At 40.4% G+C, this 22,147-nt stretch overlaps 1 protein-coding gene across 1 annotated transcript; it reads left to right on the top strand.

Annotated features, from left to right (window-relative positions):
* The first annotated feature begins 11,145 nt into the window (after window positions 1-11,145).
* On the top strand, window positions 11,146-15,126 carry LOC136438704 (cytochrome P450 2U1-like). Its single transcript, XM_066433617.1, has 7 exons — window positions 11,146-11,530; window positions 12,794-12,936; window positions 13,307-13,517; window positions 13,842-14,125; window positions 14,276-14,461; window positions 14,680-14,815; window positions 14,948-15,126. Exons 1-7 carry the CDS (start codon window positions 11,146-11,148, stop codon window positions 15,124-15,126), a joined length of 1,524 nt encoding a protein of 507 aa, XP_066289714.1.
* Window positions 15,127-22,147: the final 7,021 nt, after the last annotated feature.

A 22,147-nucleotide genomic window follows, 5' to 3' on the forward strand; every position in this document is an offset into this window, starting at 1 on the left:
ACTTCACTTACAGCTCGGTTGAACTTGTTTGGAGTTTCTCACTCATTTCTTGAGCTCTGCTTTTGAAGTAAGACTTTGCCTTTTGAGCATTGACTTTCAGTTCTTTCTCTCTTGCTGTCACTGCCAATGCCGCATCCTTCTCACTCTCTGCCCTTGCTCTCTTGTTGCTTTCCTTTGCTACAGCGCTTTGTTTCTGGGAGAGTTCACTCAAGTTTGTCTTCAATGATTTCTTCATTGCAGTTTCCCTATCAAAAGCTTTTTTCAGCTTGTTCTGATCAAGCAGCTGTTTATGATCATTCTGTCTCTCTTCTTCAGCTCTCACATCTTCATTTTGCTGGCAACTGTCTTCTACTGCTTCTTGTAGGTTGGCACAGAGTTGGCATAACTCTGCGCTGAGCTTGATAATGTGGTCCTGTAGGGCTACCTTCACAGTTGCTGAAAGTTCTCTCTCTTCATCAACTTCAGCTCTGAGTAACCTCTTCTCTGCTTGTGTTTTCCGCAACAGTTTCTTCAAAACTTTCTTTGAAGGGCTCTTCTGTGCAGCTTGACCGTCATGCATATATGATGTCTTCTCCTGTGGACAGATATTTCCCTATCTTCCAGCAGATGTTCAACATCCCTGTACACATTGCCTTGGAGTATCAGATACTTGCCCCTTCCTAGATCTGCCCTTCTCTGATGAAGGGCTTCCACAGACAACCTGATTGATCCTGGGTGCACTTTTTGCTCTCCAGGGTTTTGCAACCATTTTGAAAAGGTTTCCCATGTGCTGCCTGTTGACAACTTAAAAGCACGCAGCTCTAGCACAATCCTGTTAGTAAGTAGAGAGATGATGGAAAGGCTGGCATGGCCGTCTAAAACACTCCTGTTGTTGCCGTGTTTGTTGCACGTCTCTCGATCTCCAACATATTCTGTGTCCTTGATCTGAAGACATGGTAGAATCATGTCAGTTGGTAGTTGTCTTTTTTAAATCTCGGTTCAATACAAGCTAAGACTGCTGGCAACTTTCCTGACATCGGGAACTCAGCATTCCATATAGAAGATAATGTCTCACACAACACGGACAATCAAATGGCAGGAATGCATGTTATCTGAAATAAAATGTAGACAAATATCTGTCAAATTACTGTCCAACCTCTGGTTTATAGTAGTACAGTGTCCCTTCTACTTTCTACAGAAACATGTAGCTTGTTTTTTGAATGATTGCCCTACTACAACAAGTGTTCCAAGAAACACGAAATCAATTCAACGTACAAAGTTGAGTTTCATGTAATAACCCGAAAACAAATAACAAACACACACCCCTCTCCACCCGTCTTTTCGAACAAGATTTTTTACAATTCATAAATACAAATTTGTAACTAAATCATTCAATAATTTCTCTGTAGACTCTTAAGATGGTGTTATAAATGTTCTCTTGCAGAAACTTACCGGGAATCTTTTCCTTCTCCACAAGAAACCGAAGTTGGTCTGGAGAAAATGCTGTTGCCATGTGCTCCATGGCGGCGGCCATCTTGGAATCTACCAATTTTATATTGGGTTGTCTGGGGGTGTTCCAAATGATGAAACTATACCAAATACGTTTTTTAAGTAGAAAAATATACATACTACACGGTACAAGAATTCTAATTTGAAGATTAGACAATTTTCGATTTTTGTTATGATTTAGATAATATAATTTTGAAAATTACAGTAAAAAAAATATTTTTTTAGAAAAAAGAATGTTTGTAATTTGTAGCCTCAAATGTTCTGCTCCTTTTTTTTTTTAGTGACATAAGTGACTAGATCATTGAGAACACGCCCAGAATCAGCTCTAAAAAACATAGCTCGCTGATACAAGACGGGAATGCGCCAGGTCTCCCTTCCGGGTGAATGATATATATCACCGTGTGGCTGATAATGAAGTACGCGGTGTCAAATTACATAAGAAATACGTCATGCAACACGCTACCAGGTAACTTGCTGTGGCAGGTTCAGGAGTTTATTCTGTTATGTCGCTGCAAGTAAATCTATTTCATTGTTTTGTATATAGAAGAGTCATTACTAAGGATTACACTTCTGCCGTTCTTTATTGCTCATAAGAAATGGCTTTGACAAAATACACCTCGACATGGGGACATGGCACAAAGTGGACAAGAGTTGGTAGCGCACGATAACTGATAACGATGCGTTACAAATAATGTAAATCATAAAACAATTCACATGATTAATGAGAAGACTGAACCATTCGTTAGTGGTAAATGGTGCAATATTCATACTAGTTATGATGAACATAATCAGATATAGATCATGCAAATTCGGACATCATAATGCAGGCTATATAAACATAAATTTCATCAGACACTAATTATGTAAATTTGAAAATCAGTAGCATGATTGATGAAGAAAAGCTACAACAGCTTCCTGAAGGATAGAATCTTGATATTTGCAGCATTTGTAATTTGGGAAGAGGTTATGATTTATCTATGTAAATTACGATGATAAGAATATTCTTTGCATATATGCAAAGGCTGCACTATACGTCAATTATATATGATGACGATTTCACATTTGTGACATAAACATGCTGTAAGTTACAAGTTATGGGTTAGGGCTTAAGTGAGCATTTCAAGTCATATTTTCCGCAAATTATGTGACTTTCATTGTCATCTATAATAATGCTTGTCTTTATGTCTATTCAATCCAAGACATAAAGTTAGTGTTGTTTTATGTTCTGTTCTGCTTAGGTGACAGGCCAGCATGACAATAAAGATGCGACATATGCTGATTTCTCTTCTCATCATCCTGAAGGGACTCAACATGTCAGAAGGTGACTGTGGGTGTAGACAGCCCAGAGACTGCAAATGTGACGGAAGGGACCTCACAAGCATCCCCCAGAACATGCCAACATCCCTGTCTACCTTATGTTTGGGGAAAAATTTTATTGCAGCCGTGAATCAGTCTGAGCTGTTTAGGTATAAGAATTTGTTAAAGTTGACGTTGGATAGAAATTGTATTGTCTTTGTTGATTGTTTTCCCAATCTACCCAAACTCCAGGAGCTGATTCTAATGCGCAACCAGATAACAATGATTCAGCCTGGTACATTCGCAAATTTACCTAAGCTCCAAAAGTTGGTTCTGTCGTACAACAAGATAACGATGGTTCAGTCAGGTACATTCGCAAATTTACCCCAGCTCAAGTGTTTGCAACTAAACGACAACCAGATAACAAAGATTCAGTCTGGTGCATTCGCAAATCTGACCAGGATCGAATATTTGGAACTATCCTTCAACCAGATAATGATGGTTGGCGCTGGTGCATTCGCAAATCTATCCCATCTCGAAATGTTGTATCTGGCTAACAACCAGATAACAAATATTCAGTCTGGCGCATTCGCAAATCTTCCCCAACTCCAATGCTTGGACCTTCAGTCAAATAAGTTATCTGTTATTTCCCCTTCAGCTTTTGGCTTGTTGCCATCTAATCCATCCATAAAACTTGACATGAACCCATGGCAGTGCGACTGTAGTATGGTTCCTATCAGGCTGAATACGACTGAATTTCCTTCATTTAAAGACCAGATAACATGTGCCCAACCTGCCAAATTCAAGGGACAGAAGCTTATAGATGTCAATCCTGAAGACATGATATGTGAAGAGCCAATCATACCAACACTGTCTGTTGATACCAAAGTAACCTCCAACAATGAGACCGGCACCTCTCGCTTCCCCTGGTACTTCAAACGCAATGATGGCACAGCAGCACATCTAGCAGGCAAAACAAGAATAACAACAACTTCACCCCTTGCAGACACTTCAGACAAACCAGAAAGCAGCAGTTCCCATGTATCTACTCCCAGTTTCCCCATACCTACTCTCATTGGCTCTATCAGTGGTTCATTATCTGGCATTATCCTGATTGGTATCTTCATTTTCACAATCTGGCACAAGAGTAAGACCAGCGACCCTCCTTTAGGACTAAAGCTCAATGTTACTGGAAGCACCATCAATACAGCGGCTTCTGTAATGACCAGTGGTCAGAATCACCAGTATGAAGATATTGACAACTATCATGACCATACAGGGCAGAGCCAGTCTCATGCTAGCACTCAATTTCTGAAAGTTGGAATTCTACCAAAGCACGAAGTTCTAGCTGCTTTGATGCCGAATCCTATGTACGCAGGTGTGGTAACACCACTAAAACAACCAGCATCTACCAGTGGTCATTGTCAGACAGGACAGGGCCAGTCTCAGGCTATCAACGCCTCAGCTTCTGTAATGTCAAGTGTTCATCATCACCAGTATGAAGATATTGACAACCAACATGCTCAGTCAGGGCCGGGCAAGTCTCAGGCTATCACTGAAGCCAACACAAACACCACACCTGCCGTAACAGTCAGTGGTCATGATCAGACAGGGTATGACTTTATCACTGAATTCTTGAACACTAAAAGCCCATCATGTATAGACACAGATCAGACCGTTTTAAAGTCCAAGTTGAATTCTCTGTACAAAGTTGTGGGTCAGTATCAGGTCATCACTAAATCCAACACAAACACCACAGATGCTGTAGTGACTAGTGGTGATGATTACCAGTATGATGATATGAACAAACATATTCAGATAGGACAGCGTCAGTCTCATCAGGCCATCACTAAATCCAACACAAACACCGCAGCTGCTGTAGTGACCAGTGGTGATGATTACCATTATGAAGATATGAACAAACATATTCAGACAGGGCAGGGCCAGTCTCATCAGGCCATCACTAAATCCAACACAAACACCACAGCTCCTGTAGTGACCAGTGGTGATGATTACCAGTATGATGATATGAACAAACATATTCAGTCAGGACAGGGTCAGTCTCATCAGGCCATCACTAAATCCAACACAAACACCACAGCTGCTGTAGTGACCAGTGGTGATGATTACCGGTATGAAGATATGAACAAACATATTCAGAACAGGGTCAGTCTCATCAGGTCATCACTAAATCCAACACAAACACCACGGCTGCTGTAGTGAACAGTGGTGATGATTACCAGTATGAAGATATGAACAAATATATTCAGACAGGACAGGGTCAGTCTCATCAGGCCATCACTAAATCCAACACAAACACCACAGCTGCTGTAGTGACCAGTGGTGATGATTACCAGTATGATGATACAGACAACCAGCAAGATTAGACAAGGCATGGCTAGTCTTAGGCGATCATAAGGCTAACACTCAATCTCTGAAATTTCAAATCTATAACCTACAACTATGTGCTAAATGCATTAAAGCCAAGTCATAAGTATGTAGATGAGGGAGCACCACCAAAGGTCCCAAAATAAAGAACAATATCACCAGTGACCATGATCATATTCAGACAGAGCATGGTCAGTCTCAGGCCATCAGGTAATACAACACACACCACAGCTGGCCATGACCAGCCAGGGCAGGGCCAGTCTCAGGCAATTCCTGGGTCTTAGAAATTCATCGTACAGCACGGGACCGACAGTGAAGATATCCTGTGTAGTTTCCGACAGGCTCCCATATTCAAAGCCCAACAAGAGTTCGGAGACCTCATATCAACATGAAAAATATACTTTAAAAATTCATATTCAACCATGTTTACCGTCACATAACTTCCAAATGCCACAAGTATGATATTCTGTCGATGTAGTTTCCGACAGGCTCCCATATTCAAAGTCCAACAAGAGTTTGGAGACCTCATATCAACGTGAAAAATACATTAAAAAAATCATATTCAACCATGTTCACCATCACATAACTTCCAAATGCCACAAGTGAGAAATTCCAGATATGTACTTATATGGAATGACAGTATTTTCTCATTAATTATGCAAATCAGGTCTTCATTTGCATAACTTTTATCTATCAATGCCCCTTTATTTCTCAGTTACATATGTTGCATTGTTGAACTGTCTTACCATTGAATGGAGTGGGTTTATAAAACGTTTCCATTAATTATGCAAATTAGATTCTGATTTGCATTATTACCATTTCATTATATAAGGTAACACTTAAGCTATCCACATAATTAAAACAAGTATACAGGTTTGGTTGTATAGCCATTTGTGGTTTGACCACTAGCTGTCGGGTCCCTGCGGAATATTTGATCCAGTTTCGCAACTAACAGGTGTGCCACAACATGCATGAGTCCTATACTGGACAACATTGCAAATATAGATTTTCTCGTTAATTATGGAAATTAAGTCCCAATTTGCATAATTTACACGTCACTATGTACATCTCTGTTTTAGCTACCTGCATACTAAATATCATGGAAATCCGTCGTTCCTTTGTTTAGTTATTCTCCTTGGAAGATTATGATAAAAACGCCCCTGCAGTTCCAGAGCACGCCGATAGGGGGGCCAAACCTACACCAGATCTCCCTTGCATCACAGGCTATATGTCACCAAAAAATAAAGACCACAGCACGTTCAGGTCAAAAGATACAGTACAAAAAATGATAGTTGTGCTGCAGTACCAAGGTCATATACCAGGGTGCCGAAAATCGACCCTGACATTCGTCATACCAACACCAACCCACATGACAAATATCATTACAATCTATCCATACGTTCTTGACTTATGATGACTACAAACATCCGGAAAGAAAGAAGGAAACACAAACACACACACACAGACACGGCAAAAACAATATCTCCAATTTCATGGAGATGATAAGGGAAATCACATTCTGCACATTCAGAATTATCCAAATGTTGTACAATTTCAATTCTATCCTGATGCTGATTGCCTCACCATGTGCTCGTACAAAGAGTAATACAAACATCAAAGAGCTAACAACCTTATATTTATATTCAAGCAGCCCACTTCAGACGATCACCGTAGACATAATTATATCATTAAGGCCACATAAATCAAAAATAGTTTATTGCATACTATAAACGAGCAGCTACTGCAGCACATGGCCTATAAGCACAAGAACAAGCAAGGGTATAGCACTTTTTCGTTTAAATCGTACAAACATCAACACACGCATAGACATGTTAAACAAAAATAATAAATAATATTGATATTAATATTCGAATAGCCAGCTTCAGACAATCAACACCCGGTACCCCGATTTACATAAGACTAAGGTTGGGTTATTTCTTAGTCAATCATGTAGTCAGTGGTCACAAACACAGCGTGGTTATGCAAAATAAGATTAGTAAAAAATGTTAGGGCGCGTGACATATTAGGGCAATTGAATTGTTGCCAATTGGATTGTTGCGGCCTAAATTAACGAAGGCTGATGCCCATAGTGACCTTCACTGCTCCAAGACTACTTAATCTAACTTCTGAAAAAGCACCCAAAAAACATGTAGTGTTTGAAATGTCCACCTGCAACATGGAAATTTTGAAGAAAAGAAATATTGACGGCAGGCAAAAAGGTACAAAAAAGGCTCAAGAAATGTCAAACCTCTCATAAGAAATGCGTAACATGAGTAAAGTAATATGTTTACACATTGCGCCTAAAAGAAAGTATGTAGTTGTGCGTTGTGCAGATTTCAGTTCAACTTGTATTTGTGCATTGCTAGGAGGGCACAGAAATATGCCTTTGAGTCACTTTAAAATTTTTAGACTTAGCTGAATAAGTTTATTTTTTGCCAAATTACAACTCTGGTGAGCGTATTTGCCCAAAAATTATTTTGAGGCTTTTAATTAGTTCAGGATATATAAAATAACTTCAGGTTTAGTATATAGGATTCTTATGACTTTTGAACAGGGGTGCCAAAGAATTCATACGAATTTTACGGAATTCATACGAGCTTTACGGACTTCATACGAGTTTTACGGAATACATACGATCCATTACGCGGATACATATGATCCTTGCTAATTTGCTGGCCATCGCGCTAGCACCGAATCAAGCTTTTTCTGGTCCCCCTGGTTAGTCTAGGCCTACATCGGTCTTAATTTAGTGCAACTTGAGATTTTTAGGGTTTAGCCGGATGGGATACGCCATTATTAAGCTCTTAAAAGCCGAGATATTGTGCGAAGAACTGATTATCCCGAGTCTGCCATCTTGAATTTGGCGGTCATGTCCTGACCCAACAAATAGTAAGGATTGTATGTATTCCGCGTAATGGATCGTATGTATTCCGTAAAAACTTGAATGTTTCTGCGTAATGGATCGTATGTATTCTTTAAAATTTGTATGTTTCTCGTAATGGATCGTAAGTATTCCGTAAAACTCGTATGAATGCCGTAAAATTCCTATGAATTCTTTGGCACCCCTATATACGATTAAACATTTAACAATCTGCACTCAGTATTTATATTTCTTGATAATCATTCATAAACCACGGAACAGGTAGGAAATGCTTTGTCATTCTGTGAAAAGTATTGACAATGTAAGGTTTAAGAAATCTAGTAGCAGACCACAGTACTGCAGAAAATATCTAACATATAATTAGCAATCGGCAATATTTTGAAATAGTCGTTCTCATGTATAACTGATGGATTTTCAAAGATGAATGTGAAGCCAGATTATTGGCCGTAGTTCTTATCAAAAATGCAGAAAGTGATATAAATATAATGATGTAAAAAGACATGAGTATAATGTTATGGGGAAACTTTCAACTGACTAACTGATACATAAGAAATTACATCACTGTATCCAGACTTTTACACCAGTCATGCCAACGGAAGTTTTCCCTTCTTTTGTAGTATTGTGATATCAATTGTTATCACTATTTCTGCAATGAAATGTAATATGATTTGTGCAAGAAGGTTTCTTTATTGTCTTTTACTTAGTGGTCATAAGACAGCACAGGTAATAAGGTTGAAGATGATATACCTTTTTGGTGAAACATTTACCAAATTCTAAACTTTTCTTGGTCTTCAAACGGTCTTACTAAAAGGACTTTTAACAAGAACCTAAACCACGGTTGAAGTTTGACTGGACGATATGCGTCATAATTGGACACATAACAGTTTGAACATAAGTTCGTGAAGTACATATGTATATTAATAATGATTTAAATTGTGAGTGAAAATAGGCATTATCTTTGGACATATGAGTTTTAAACATGTCGTGTGTCTGAACATGACGTCACATCAGCCTGCTGTTAGATTAAACATAGGAGGGTTTGACCTTTGAACTTGCATGTGTTTGACATCATCACGTGACGAAACAAATTATAATTCATCTTCCATGTTCAACCAGCCAACAAGGTGGACAATACTTACATCGTTGCCATATGAGTGTAAATAACGTATAAGCTGTAGTATGTCAGAGTTTATTCATTTTTATCCTTTTGGTAAAGGTTTCTGTTTTACGTTTCTAACACTCTGACAACAACGATAAGTCTCGATGACATCACTTTGAATAAATTATTCTGTAATTTTCAAAGTTATCAGGGAACCATTCTGTGGTCATACACATGTCAATAAGTATAGCAGAGTGTGCCCGTTCTGTATTGTTGCCGTCATTTCTATCATTTGTTATTCAAATTGCACATCAATCTATCATGGATATTTGCCTTGAATGATTTGTACTTTGTATTAGTTCTAAATCTAAAATGTAAAACAGTGACATTAATCTGGATGTGAAAGTTTGGTGGTTTTTAACTACGTCGTGGGTAAATACAGCACAGCGTGTTACATTCTTGTTCGTTTATCCTTCCCTCGTTAGACCTCAGCCCCTCATATGTAGCAAGTTTGTTAGCAAAAATGATTGGACTTTATACATTCAGAACTTAACTAGATTATTTAGAAAAAAATTAGTAACCATCACCGGTAACAATGATAACGCTTAATGAGTCAGTATTCAGCCATTTGTTTGCTAAGGAACAATGAAGTCATATTAAAGAGGAAGCCTGAATTATAGAGACTTTTCCGTTTTCTATATGCTCAATTTGTAACGTCCAATCTTAAATTAGCTTTGTTATTATTGCCCATCCTTATTATCATCATCGTTATGACTTATCTTATGTCAAGTTAAATTTAGAAGCATCAAAATTTAACTATTTGAAATGTATGTTGTTGAATTTTCTTATGCCTTTAAGTTGCGATAGGAACTAAGGTCTAAGGCAACATTTCTCCTGCCTAGCAAAACAAAATATACGATTTTGCTGCCTAGCAAAATAAAATATACGATTTTGAACTGCACGGTGCATTTTTCGCATTTTCGGTGAGTTTTGGATTGGATTGCTGTCCAAAACCTACACAACACATGTACAGTATAGTACCAGTAGCTGAGGGCCTGTTGTGGAGCTATGGTAGCCGGGAAGAGCTCGAAACAGGCATCCTCGACCTAGCCTGGAAACCGGCATACCATCGGGGGCTCCCCGATATCTCTACGGCGCTGGGAGTGATCCCCGCCCGCCAAGACAACTTAGTCCGCTTGGGATGTATTTAGGGCCTTGGATTAAATTAGTTCGCCCTCTAGGGTTGGGGGGGGGGGGAACTCTCTATGGCAGCTAAAGTAGAAAGGCTGCGAAATTCTATACGGCAGCTAAGTAGACAGGCTGACAGAAACGAATCAATAAAGCAGACTTGGTCCGGTAAAACACCTCTAAGTCGACCCCTAGAGACTGGGACCAGGCAAGCCTCGATCAGGCTCTTCTCACGAGGACTAAAAAACATTCTCACGGTGGGCCCCGAATTATTCTCCCGGCAAGGTTCAGATTACAGGTACACAGATTACAGGTACACAGATACATGAGAAATGTAGTGACTTCACACAGCAACTTAATGCTTCCATAATGTTAAAGCTTTAATACATTTGTTCATGACCTGCTATATTTCATAGTACTAGTGGTACAATGGCTACAATTGAAGGACACTTTCAATGGAACAGACTGTAAAAAATAGCTTGCACGTCCACCCCTGAGTAGAAAATGGGATGTCCAAAGTGGTCCATGTTGTTAATCTGCTACTTGTAAACAATCGAGAGATGCGAGCGAACGCATCTTGATTAACTAGAGTGGCATTTTCAATGCGTTTTCATCATTTATGGCGTTTCTTCAGATAGCACATTCAACCTTGGTAGGGCTAATGATAATATCTGTTCTTCTAAAAGTCAGGCCTCAATTGGCTTCCTATACACCTGATCGATCCGTGGATGAACAGTATAAACAATGAAGGTCGTAGGTCACCATATTCCAATCTAACTGGGCCACCCACTTCATTCGTGAGAAAATGGCCGGCACTGTTCAGTGGGTAGCTGAGACCGTCCAGGAGATTTTACAGATCTCTGGGCTAACTCTGCAGACATTTCTTGTGTTCTGTGTAACTTTCCTCCTGGCAAGTGTCGTCTTCAAGCGTCCCAGAAACCTGCCTCCTTACCCGGCAGGACGTGTGCCTGTCCTCGGGCACCTCCTCGCCTTAGGCCGAGCGCCTCACCTCAAGCTGACGGCGTGGAGGCGACAGTACGGGGACGTCTTCACCGTCAGACTGGGGATGGAAGATATGGTGGTTCTGAACGGCTATACTGTCGTCAAGGACGCGCTCGTGGACAGGTCCGAGCTGTTCGCGTCCAAGGCGCCAGGCTACCTGTATGAAGCGACAACTGGTTCCGGAAAAGGTAAACTTCTATTCACTATATGTTTTCTTGGCAAATGTCGTACGACAACTCAGTTGGGTTAAGGCGGCCCAGGAAGTATTATTCTGTACATATATGATTATACTCTGTAACTATCGATAGCCTTGTCGCACCACGATGAAACTTCACACAGTTTTAGAACTACTTAAAACACATTGAATAAAGGTGACTTAAGTTTTTCTACTGCTGGATTTTGGGTTAGAAATACACATTTTGGTTAAAAAAAACGTGTATTTTATGGATTTATGCGCGCAGGCGGTAACACCACCTTTCATCATAATATTTTGCAAGAAAAAAGCTAACCCCATACAAATTATTTTTGTCCGAGGCTATTTTGTTTAAAATGACGATAACATTGTTTTTTTGGGTCAGAAACATCAGAAACAGCTATTTTGGAGTCATTTTTTATTGAAAATTCGCCCAAGTTAAAAATAGATAAAATCTATGCAAAATAGCCTCGGACAATTTTGATAAGAAAGCGATAATAAGTTACATTTGATTACTCAAATGCTGAATTCTATTGTTTTGAGCTGCGCGTAATTGTGTAAAAGTCATAACCCAAATCCCACACAAGCAGCTCGTTGTCTCCTGCGTAATCCAACACCTGTGACGTAACGGCCGTTCCATTCGAACACCATATCGAACATATAGAACTTCCCGTTCTATTTGAAACACCTCCGTCAAAACAGCGCTAGTAGGACTCGGCGCGGCTCATGCAACATCTGTGGAGGAGACAACTTCTAAACCATTTGATTGAAACATTTAGAATGTAATACAATCCGAATCCTGGCCTATAAAACAATTTTGTACTTATACGTACACCTGAGATGATATATATGATTGTGTTGTGTAATAGACCTTGCGCTCCCCGAAATGCTCCGTAGTGGAACATTTCGAACCGTGTTCGAGTTCGGCCGCGCCGCTGGCCAGGCACGCGGCCGAACTCGAACACGAATTTTCGAGCCTGGGCTGCCTTAACCCAACAGAGAAGTGTGCAACAAAAAATGAAAAGACGAGGACAATTTGTCAGCTGTCCTGTGACAGAAAACGCCTTGCTGTCAGTCCAGTCTACTATAGCGTCGCTGAAAACCGTACGTCGTATGTAACTACAGTGTGATCTATACTGTCTCACTGAATGGTGTCCGCATGGTGTCTTCTCGGCAACATGCATGTCTTAATTAGATGCTTGAATAGGTATGTATGATATCAAATTGCATTTCTAACACATGCCCTTTGTTCCCGCAGAAATTCTTCATGCACCCTGGGGGACCGAGTTCAGACAGAGAAAGAGGTTTGCCAACACCGTCCTGAGGAACCTGGGCATGAAGGTTGGACGTGGGAGCATTGAGGAGAAAATCCGTGAGGAAGCGGATTGTCTCCGTAACAGGGTAAGATGAAACCAATAAAACTAACGGTGAACTATGTAAGATCCTGAGTTTTCCAGCTCGAATATTTGTGTCGGATTATTTGTTCTTCTTTATTGTTTTATTAAAATACTCATCATCAATATGTTGATATGTTTTTAGATCAATACCATGTTTTTTCCCTCCGGGCCGATTTTTCTTGATGCATTGTAAGAAGTAGTTGGTGATAATATTTGTTCTATATTGTTTTCATAATTCCTTTGAAATGGAAACAAAAATGGCGATGACATGCAGTCTACGAAATGTAGGGTTATGATACATATGACAAACACCTTTTTGAACTATTTCCATCTAAATATGATTTTGTCGAAACAAACAAACTATTCACTGACAGGTTGCAGAAAACAACGGACAGCCCTTTAGCATCGCCGATGACGTCGCCGTGACAGTAACAAACATCATCTGCTCCATGACCCTCGGGAAGCGGTACGACTACGAGGATGAAACGTTCCGAGAGCTGAGGGAGGCGTTTGCCACAATTGTAGTTGAAATCACAGCTGGGCAGATCATCAGCGTTTTCCCACTGCTACGTTTTGTTCCTGTCGGTAGGTCAAATTGCCCTTTGCACAACATTTTCTACAGCTCCATGAAAAGATTGGTAGGAATATTAGTTTATGTTTATAATAAACAGCCTTGCTGGACTTAACCTGGCCGACGTTACGATAACTTCTCAGCTAGCTTCTATGGGAAACTGAGCTGGGTCACGTTTTGGGACAGCATCATTGCCACAACGCCACCATGCGGCAAAAAAAAATTGCAAATTCAGGCGATTGGGAAGGTTGCTGAGGACTTACCCAAAGCTCTATGGCTATTTCATCACAAGCAAAAACTTTGTATTTATTTCGAATCATTACATGCATATTTCTTAGTGAATAGAGCCGGCATAAATGTACTGGACGCGTACTACAAAGTCCGCAATGTGATAAGCGAGGAGATATCTCGCCATCGGGAACACCTGGATCGCGAGAACCCGCGAGACTTCCTCGACTTCTGCCTGCTGGAGCTTGAACAGCAGGGAAAGGTGGACGGTCTGACAGAGGAGAATGTTCTGTACATGGCCGGGGATCTTTTCCTCGCCGGAACGGACACAACTACCAACACCCTGCTGTGGAGTCTACTCTACATGACTTTGAACCCCGGCGTACAAAATAAGGTATCTGTCAGCAATTTGCCTTCTTCAAAACCTTTCAGTGTTGCTTCTGTCAAACGCTGAGGGCTGGCCAAAGATCGCAATATATTTTGCGCTCTTTAGAAGCCTTAAGCTGTCTTGAGGCGTTATAAAGGTGCAATTGCATATACACAGGCACAGCAGGAGCTTGAAGCCGTTGTTGGTAAGAGTCTGCCCACCCTGTCCCACCGTTCCCAGCTGCCCTACGTGAATGCCTGCCTGCTGGAGGTCATGAGGATCCGCACTCTTACTTCTTTTTTGTTTCACGCCACCACTCAAGAGGTCAACGTGCAGGGATATGATATTCCAAAGGAAACTCAGGTATTATGATTTTCATGTTATCAGATTTCAGAACCTTCCTGCACCGTTGCAGAAATAGCCGATCTAGCTACAGATTGCCGCTTGAAGGAGTGTTGACTAGGTGATCCAGTGAACTTTACTCGAGTCCAAGGGATGATTTGCTTGAAATTAATCCATATAAATAGTAGGGTTTTTTTCGATTGTGTTTTGTGGCCTCATTTTCTCTTTCATTGTCCCAGGTGATTATGAACCTGTACTCCATCCACATGGACCCCGCCTACTGGCCTGATCCGGAACGGTTTGACCCCGAAAGGTTTCTGGACGCGGAAGGGAACGTCATCAACAAGCCTGAGTCTTACCTGCCTTTTGGAGGAGGTAATTATCAGGCTTTAAGTTAGCTAATCAGATTTTTTTTTTTTTTACTATTGCACACATTTCACCACAGTACTAATTACATTCTTTCTATGTCTGTTCTTTTTATTACTACTATTCATTCTTTATTTCCAGGCCGACGTGGGTGTCTTGGTGAGCAGCTGGCCAGGATGGAACTTTTCCTGTTTTTCTCGACCCTGCTGCAGTCCTTCACCTTCAAGACGCCAGAGGGCGCTCCTCCTCCAAACACTGACGGTATCTTTGGAGTAATATTGGCCCCGCATTCGTTCCAGCTCTGTGCGATTCCGCGTTAGTAACCTTTTCCAAGAAGGTTATCTTTTACCGAGCATGATAAATTTGTGTCTGTTAATGAACAGGACAAGTCAAGAATGTATTGGTGGGTTGTCTTCATATTTGGTATGTCGGTAGGTATAAAATATAAATATGGTTAGATTTTGGGTAAACTAATTTGCATAATTAACGAGAAAAGTTTTAAAAGCTGTACTATTGCATAGACAGTCTCTGTAACATGCGGTACCTGTTATCTGGTATACTGTAAATACATTTAAGCTCGCGTGGTTTATATTTCGCGGTAGGGAGAAAATGAGGTGTTCGCTGTGGTTTAAAGTTCGCGTTTGAAACAAAATGAGCCCGACAGTCATTGGTGGGCAAAAACATTCACGATGGTTTCAACTTCGCGATGAAGGGTTCACTGCGAAAACCACGAATACAAAACCACAGCGAACATTCCTGCAATTACAGTAGTCGGAGAGGTATTCCCATGGTTGCATGGCGTTTTCCAATACTGGTTGTGGTGAAAACACACCTAAAACCCACCAGCTGATACATGGCTTGTAGCCAGTTGGACTACAGTGGCGAGAACACAAAGGTATTTGCAGTTCGAGTCTAGAACTTGGGGAAGCAGGAGCTAAGTTTGAATTCACTCCCTATGTGTAGACCTCCCAGCACCATCAGCAAAGAGGAACACGAATAAAATGCTGTGATTTGGTTTCATGCATGTCGTGACACCTTACACATCGTCCTATGCTAGTTGCGACACTGGGGAAAATATCCCCCTATGGTCGATTAAACCAAAATATCAATTATGCAAATGAGGGTCTGGTTTTGCATAGTTGATCAGAAAATGCTAGAATAGCATCTTTTGTAAGGATAAATCTTATAGATAAATTTTAGGTGGAGAAGAACCGGTTTAATTCAAGCAAATCATGACCTTATTTGCATGATTAATAAGGAACACTCATATTACATCAATTTTGCGAAGGTATGAGGTCATGGAACTTTAGCAATAAATCGTCCTTACATCATTGCTCTACTGACGCAATTTCTTGTTACTTGAAGATATTAATTAAAGTGAATAGATGTGTTCAAAACGTAGCTTAAACTTAGTAGATTGTTGGTCGCAAAAAAGTATCGAGTGATAAATCAAGTAGTAAAATAAATAAAAAATCTTTCTTACACTCATTTTTTAATCTAAATGCTCAACTAGTCGAATCTAAATACCATAGAAATATGTTAAGACGGTCACTTAAATACATTTACATAAAAACTTTTTAGAACATTGATCAGAAAATGCTAGAAAATCCTTTTTGTTAGGATAAATCTTAGACAAAGTAGTAAAATCAAAAAGTAGTTATAGATAAACCATTATTACACTAATGCCTGAATGTAAATTCTCAACTAGTCGAAGCTAAATGCCATAGATTTAGATTTGGTCACTTAAATCCATTTACATAAATATCCCTTTAAAGCCTCACATATCTAGTCCATTGCCTATCTTTAGTATAATTTGTCATAACAAGATTCAAGCATAAAAACATTTGATAGGAAAAAGGTTACTCCAGCTATTACTTTAAGTGTTATGTAGTACTACTTACTTTGCATTTATACATGGCAATGTCGCATATTATATTAGAGGTTTAGTGCGGACATTATTTCCTCCCTTACTTTTAACGAATAAAAGGTAACCTTAGTTCTACATACAAATTTTCTTAATAATAGTAAAACTATCCATATATTCAGTAAATGATTCACTCCTTAGTTATTGAATTCGCTGTGAAAACTTGTCAATAAAGTTGCAAAGTTTCAAATCTATCCCAACTGTAAACACAGATTTCTTTGTCATATAACTTTAACTTGCCGAAATGTTTTGGACAAGTTCTGCAATAATAATAAATTATTTTAACCTTGGCATGTTGTTGGCGTGTTGTTGGTTTATGCATGTGTAATTTCTATGATTAATTGATCAGCATTGATTGATCACCTAATACACACACACACACACACAAACACAAACACACACACACGAACAAACGCGCCCAACGTTCCAAGCAAACACATTGGGTCCCAATGATAGTTTTGTCCTTCATCATTTTTTTTTCATCAAATGGGAAGCAGCAGCTGCTTTTTTCTCATCACCTGCCACATAAATAAGCTGAGATGCCGGAGGCTATGGTTTCTCACTATCACTGTTTATATTGTACATAGACTAAATACATTACATTCAGATTTCTCGTCTTCATTTCCATAAATAATCTGGGCAAGGTGCTCGAAGTGTTTCTCCATGATCTCCAGCTACAGGACACGAATAACCTAAACATGATTCCCAGCATGGGTTTAGACGGGGACGGTCAACAGTTTAAGCGCTCATCCACACGACGCAATCCTGGTTCAACGCGGTAAACAGTGTTCCCAAATTTGATGTGCATATTGCGTTCATCGACAATATTGAATATGTGCCAAAAACAATAGTAAATGGCAGAAAAAATTTGACGGATTGTCTCCTGAAGTGCTAAGCGGAGATGATGTAGACACTAGAGGCGAAACGTTCAAAGAGAGTGAAATGCGGTGGTTTGTACATCAATAAACAATATGGCTGCCGCCAAGCCGATATGATTTGACGCAATACAGATGGACTGGCCAGCATCTGCTGCAGTAACATAAGTTATGGTGATGGTAACGTTCAGTCCAACAGTCACCTTCGGTCCAGATGGAAGACTGGCAAGGATACTTGGAGGAGGTATACCTGAAGCTTCACAGACCGAATATAGAGTATCCAGCTCCCCATGCGCTAGTGTGATATAGCGTACCTTAAAACTCACAATCGTTTTTTTTTTCAGAGTATCGTCAGACAAGTCTGATTTATTTATTTATTTATTTTGATTTACCACATTTTGTGGAAGGATTGACATAACAGGTGAACTATCACCTTTTCAAGATGTCATCCCAGACCGGACTGTAAGATTTCGACCATCGCACACCGGGGCATGCCCCTACTCTTTTTCGAAAGGTGTGGTGGGTTCTTTAACGTGCGCGGGGTGTTGCTCTCCCCAAACACGGGACCTCCATTTAACGTCCTATCCGAGGGACGTCCCTAACCCTAGATGAGCTAGGTACTCATTTACACCTGAGTGAAGTGAGGAAAGTCGTGTTAAGTGCCTTTCCCAAGGGCACAACGTCGGGGCGCAAGTTCGGACATGTCTCTGGGCACACCTGGGATTAGATCCCGGGACCCATTGTTTGACAGCCGCGTGCTCTACAGTTGCGCCACACGACGCCACTGATATAGGGTGAAGAGATGCTGCTACAGTAAGAATTAGTCTAGTGCTCAGATGAGTGGCCCCCTACGCAATTGCAACGGCCTAGCACTGATGGCTCAAGTCCATTATTCACAGGCCCCTAGACTTTCAATGGTAAACATATAAGGAAAAGGCTGTCAAAAAGTCACCTACCTGAAGTTAAGATCATGGAAAACTCACATTGGCAGCGTGGTCTGACCTCTTAGGTGTCAATCTAATGAGCTTCGCCGATTTTCCACCGGTGTAAACTGGTGAAATTCTATCAAAACATGGCGAGATGACCTTTGACCCCCCTACACAAGAAATGAGCACATCCAAAGTACACCTATTTCAAAGTATACCGGACACTTCAAACATGGCTAAAACCCTGTTTTTCTAACTAAATAAAATAGCCACAACCCTTACCTGTCAATTCCAGCTCAAAAAGGCCAACATTTCCAACAAAGAGGCCTCCTACAGACACTTTTAACAAGGCTATACAAGGCTATGAAATGAAAATGGACTATCTGCGCATGACTGTAATCGTGACCTTTGGCCTGATGAGCGATGTCGTTAAAAAACAAAATGTTGAAGTTGGAGCATCAGAGGTCTCTACAGATCCAATAGATTCGCCTGATAAAACACATGTTGAAGTTTCTATCTGAAAAAAAAAACAGTTTTGCAGACGCAGAGTCACCTAGATTTGTTGCAGTACAGATGTACTGCCCGGCTTCAAAGATTTCTTCACACTAGCCAGAACTATAGCCTTTTATGTCTACAATCACCTCTAATATACATGACATAATCCAATTATGCTATTTACATTCCTGTGTATCGATACCACGTTTATCATAGCCATATGTTTGCCGCATGGATTGACGGTTATGTCTACAAGAGCTGTACGTGTGGATGTGGCAGCTTCGCCGTTATCCGCACGCCTCGTGGTCAAGATTTCTTTTTTGCAGCATGTATCAAAATGTGAACTGTGAACATAAAAGGAAGTTCATCAAACTTGCATTAAAGACTGTAAGTATCGGTAAGTAAACTCGCTACAAAGTTGAGATGGATGTAATGCTTTAAGATTTCTACATTCAAAATGTCATTAATATCAAACTGCCATTTTCTTGTATCACTAAAACTGAGAAAAGCCATCATCCTGGTACATGCACCAAGTGATAATAAGGGAAGGAAGGGAAGACCACGTACGTGGATGAAAATATTGCAACGTGAAGATGTAAAATGTGTACCAACAAAGCACCGTGGTTTCAGCGTACAACGTTATATACTTCGAAATGTGTTGCCAGAGAACGGAATGGACGGAGTCATTTGTTACAAAGTGCGAAGCTTACATAACGAAAAAGATAGCTCAGCGTAGACAATCAGCGGTTTACAAGAGCTCAATAAGCACTATGAACTTATAACTAAAATCCAGTAGACCTTTCAACTTCATTTCTGATGTTCAGGTTAAAAGGAATTCAAACCGAGCAGGATACAACATGAACTGTTGTGAAAAGTACAAAAGATAGAAAATCATAAGTGAGTAGCTGCAGGCAAAATCCAACTTAACCCTTCGACTCTGCCAAACAACTTCTTCAGATACAACTCAAAGCTGTGTAAAAGAACGGGCTTACCTGCGTTCGCAAAATCAAACCGAACACTGATGGAACAGTCCTAGATTGTCTGGTGGTGCAAAGGCAACAGACAACCATATTAGTAGAGCCTAGAGGTATCTCATACCCCATTAGACCAGATACCTTGAACCAATAAACGATATGTCTGGAGATTATCTGAAGTAAGAAGAGTTTGGAGGCTAAAACCAATTAGTGTGCATTTTAACAAGCTGGCGTTGATAGGGTTCTTTGCACTCAGGGTTGTTCTGACGAGAAGATAGTGATGACCTAACCGTGAAACCGATGTCACTTTAAACTAAGTAGGAGGATCAGATATGTTTCATAGGAACAAGCTCAGAGGAGACAAAGATAAAATAGGAAACTAAAACAGCTTGAAGAATAATCAAGGTATTTCGAAGCTAACTAATGTATTTCAGCACGTGTTGTTGCAGCCACACGTTAGAACAATAAGGATAGCATTAGCACGTAAAAAAACAAACACCCCGAATTCTGAATATTTCGATGGAAAACCAGTCCATATCGCCTCAGAAAATGAGTTTTTAGAACATAATGCTTTGTCTATGTCTGACTGTCATATGAAGAAGATGGTTGCATATCGTCTTTGAACCAGGATGATGTTGCGGATCATGAGATATGAGACCTTAAAGCTTCAGAGCAGCAATAATGATACCCTAATTGAGGAACATGACAGGATGTAACTCAGATGGAGATCACACAGATACAGATACAGATACACGACAGATTTTGTGCAAGAGAACAGAGACATCCCAATAGAAGACAACTCTTAATTAAGTGCCAGTCTGCCAAATTCAGAAAATGGTGCACAGTCTGAACACAGGTGCTCTAAATGAAATGTCAAAACTTCTCCACCGTTTTTGAAACATTTTACGGAGAAAGGTCAGAGGCTAAATTGCCACAACTGAAAAGACATAGCAAAGCCATCCAAGACTGCTTTGATGATCATGGTAGTTTTAACGGTATTTTGCAGTTAGTACTGCGATTCACTTTATTTTCCCGGTAGCAACATTTTGCTGTGTGAGGAAAATGGACATTTTCACTGAACTTTAACTTCACGGTGGCACGGAATGATTTACAGAATGGAGGCGACTGAGAAAACAGTGAACATGAATTACGATGGAACGTATAGATTGAGATGTCTTGCATGTTATGTGATATTAAGCTTTTCAAAAGCAACGAATGGATGTAACATAGTGCGGAGGTTACACAACGACTGCTCAACCTCAGCGTAGACAATCAACGGTTTCCATGACTTCAACAAATACCATGGATTTATAGCTGTATCCAGTAAACCTTTCGACTCCATCTCTTATTCTCAGATCAAAAATATTTCAAAGCGAACTGGATCCAACACAAGCTGAAAAGTATGAAGAAGGCAAATCAGCAATGAGTAGAAGGCCAAATCCAACTTAAACCTTATACTCTGCCAAGACAACTTTTGCAGAAACAAGACAAAGCTGTGAAAAATCGCGGGATTACCAATATCGGGGAAAATAAAACCTAACAGGAAATCGGTCCCTAATTGTCTGGTGGTGTAAAGGGCAATGGGGACTATATAGGCTCAAGATATTGCATTTCTTCACCAAACTCGTGTAGAGCCGTCAAGAGCTGTACATGTTTGGACCAGCGGAGAAGCTCACATCTGACGTCGCACCGAGGCTCCTCGAAAACGACATGTCTGGAGATAGTCTGATGCAAGCTGGGTTGGAGGCTGGAATGGCTGAAGAGTTCGTCGTTAGAGAAGCTGGCGGCGATGGGGATCCCTGCAGTCAGTGTTATTCTATGGATCCCTGAAGGCAGGTCTCTTCTAATTCTGCAGATCCCTGCACTCAGTGTTATTCTATGGATCCCTGCAGGCAGGTCTCTTCTAATTCTGTAGATCCCTGCACTCAGTGTTATTCTATGGATCCCTGCAGGCAGGTCTCTTCTAATTCTGTAGATCCCTGCAGTCAGTGCTATTCTGTGAATTCTGACAGACAAGGCTGTTCTACAATCTACCGGCGAGAAGATGACGATGACGTAACTATCATAAGTAGGGCTGACGCGGCAAACAGACAAACAAATGATATCAACAGTATGGCTGTCAACATTCAACATTGCGCTAACAAGGA

This window comes from Branchiostoma lanceolatum, chromosome 7 (assembly GCF_035083965.1).
Source record: "Branchiostoma lanceolatum isolate klBraLanc5 chromosome 7, klBraLanc5.hap2, whole genome shotgun sequence".
Taxonomy (NCBI): domain Eukaryota; kingdom Metazoa; phylum Chordata; class Leptocardii; order Amphioxiformes; family Branchiostomatidae; genus Branchiostoma; species Branchiostoma lanceolatum.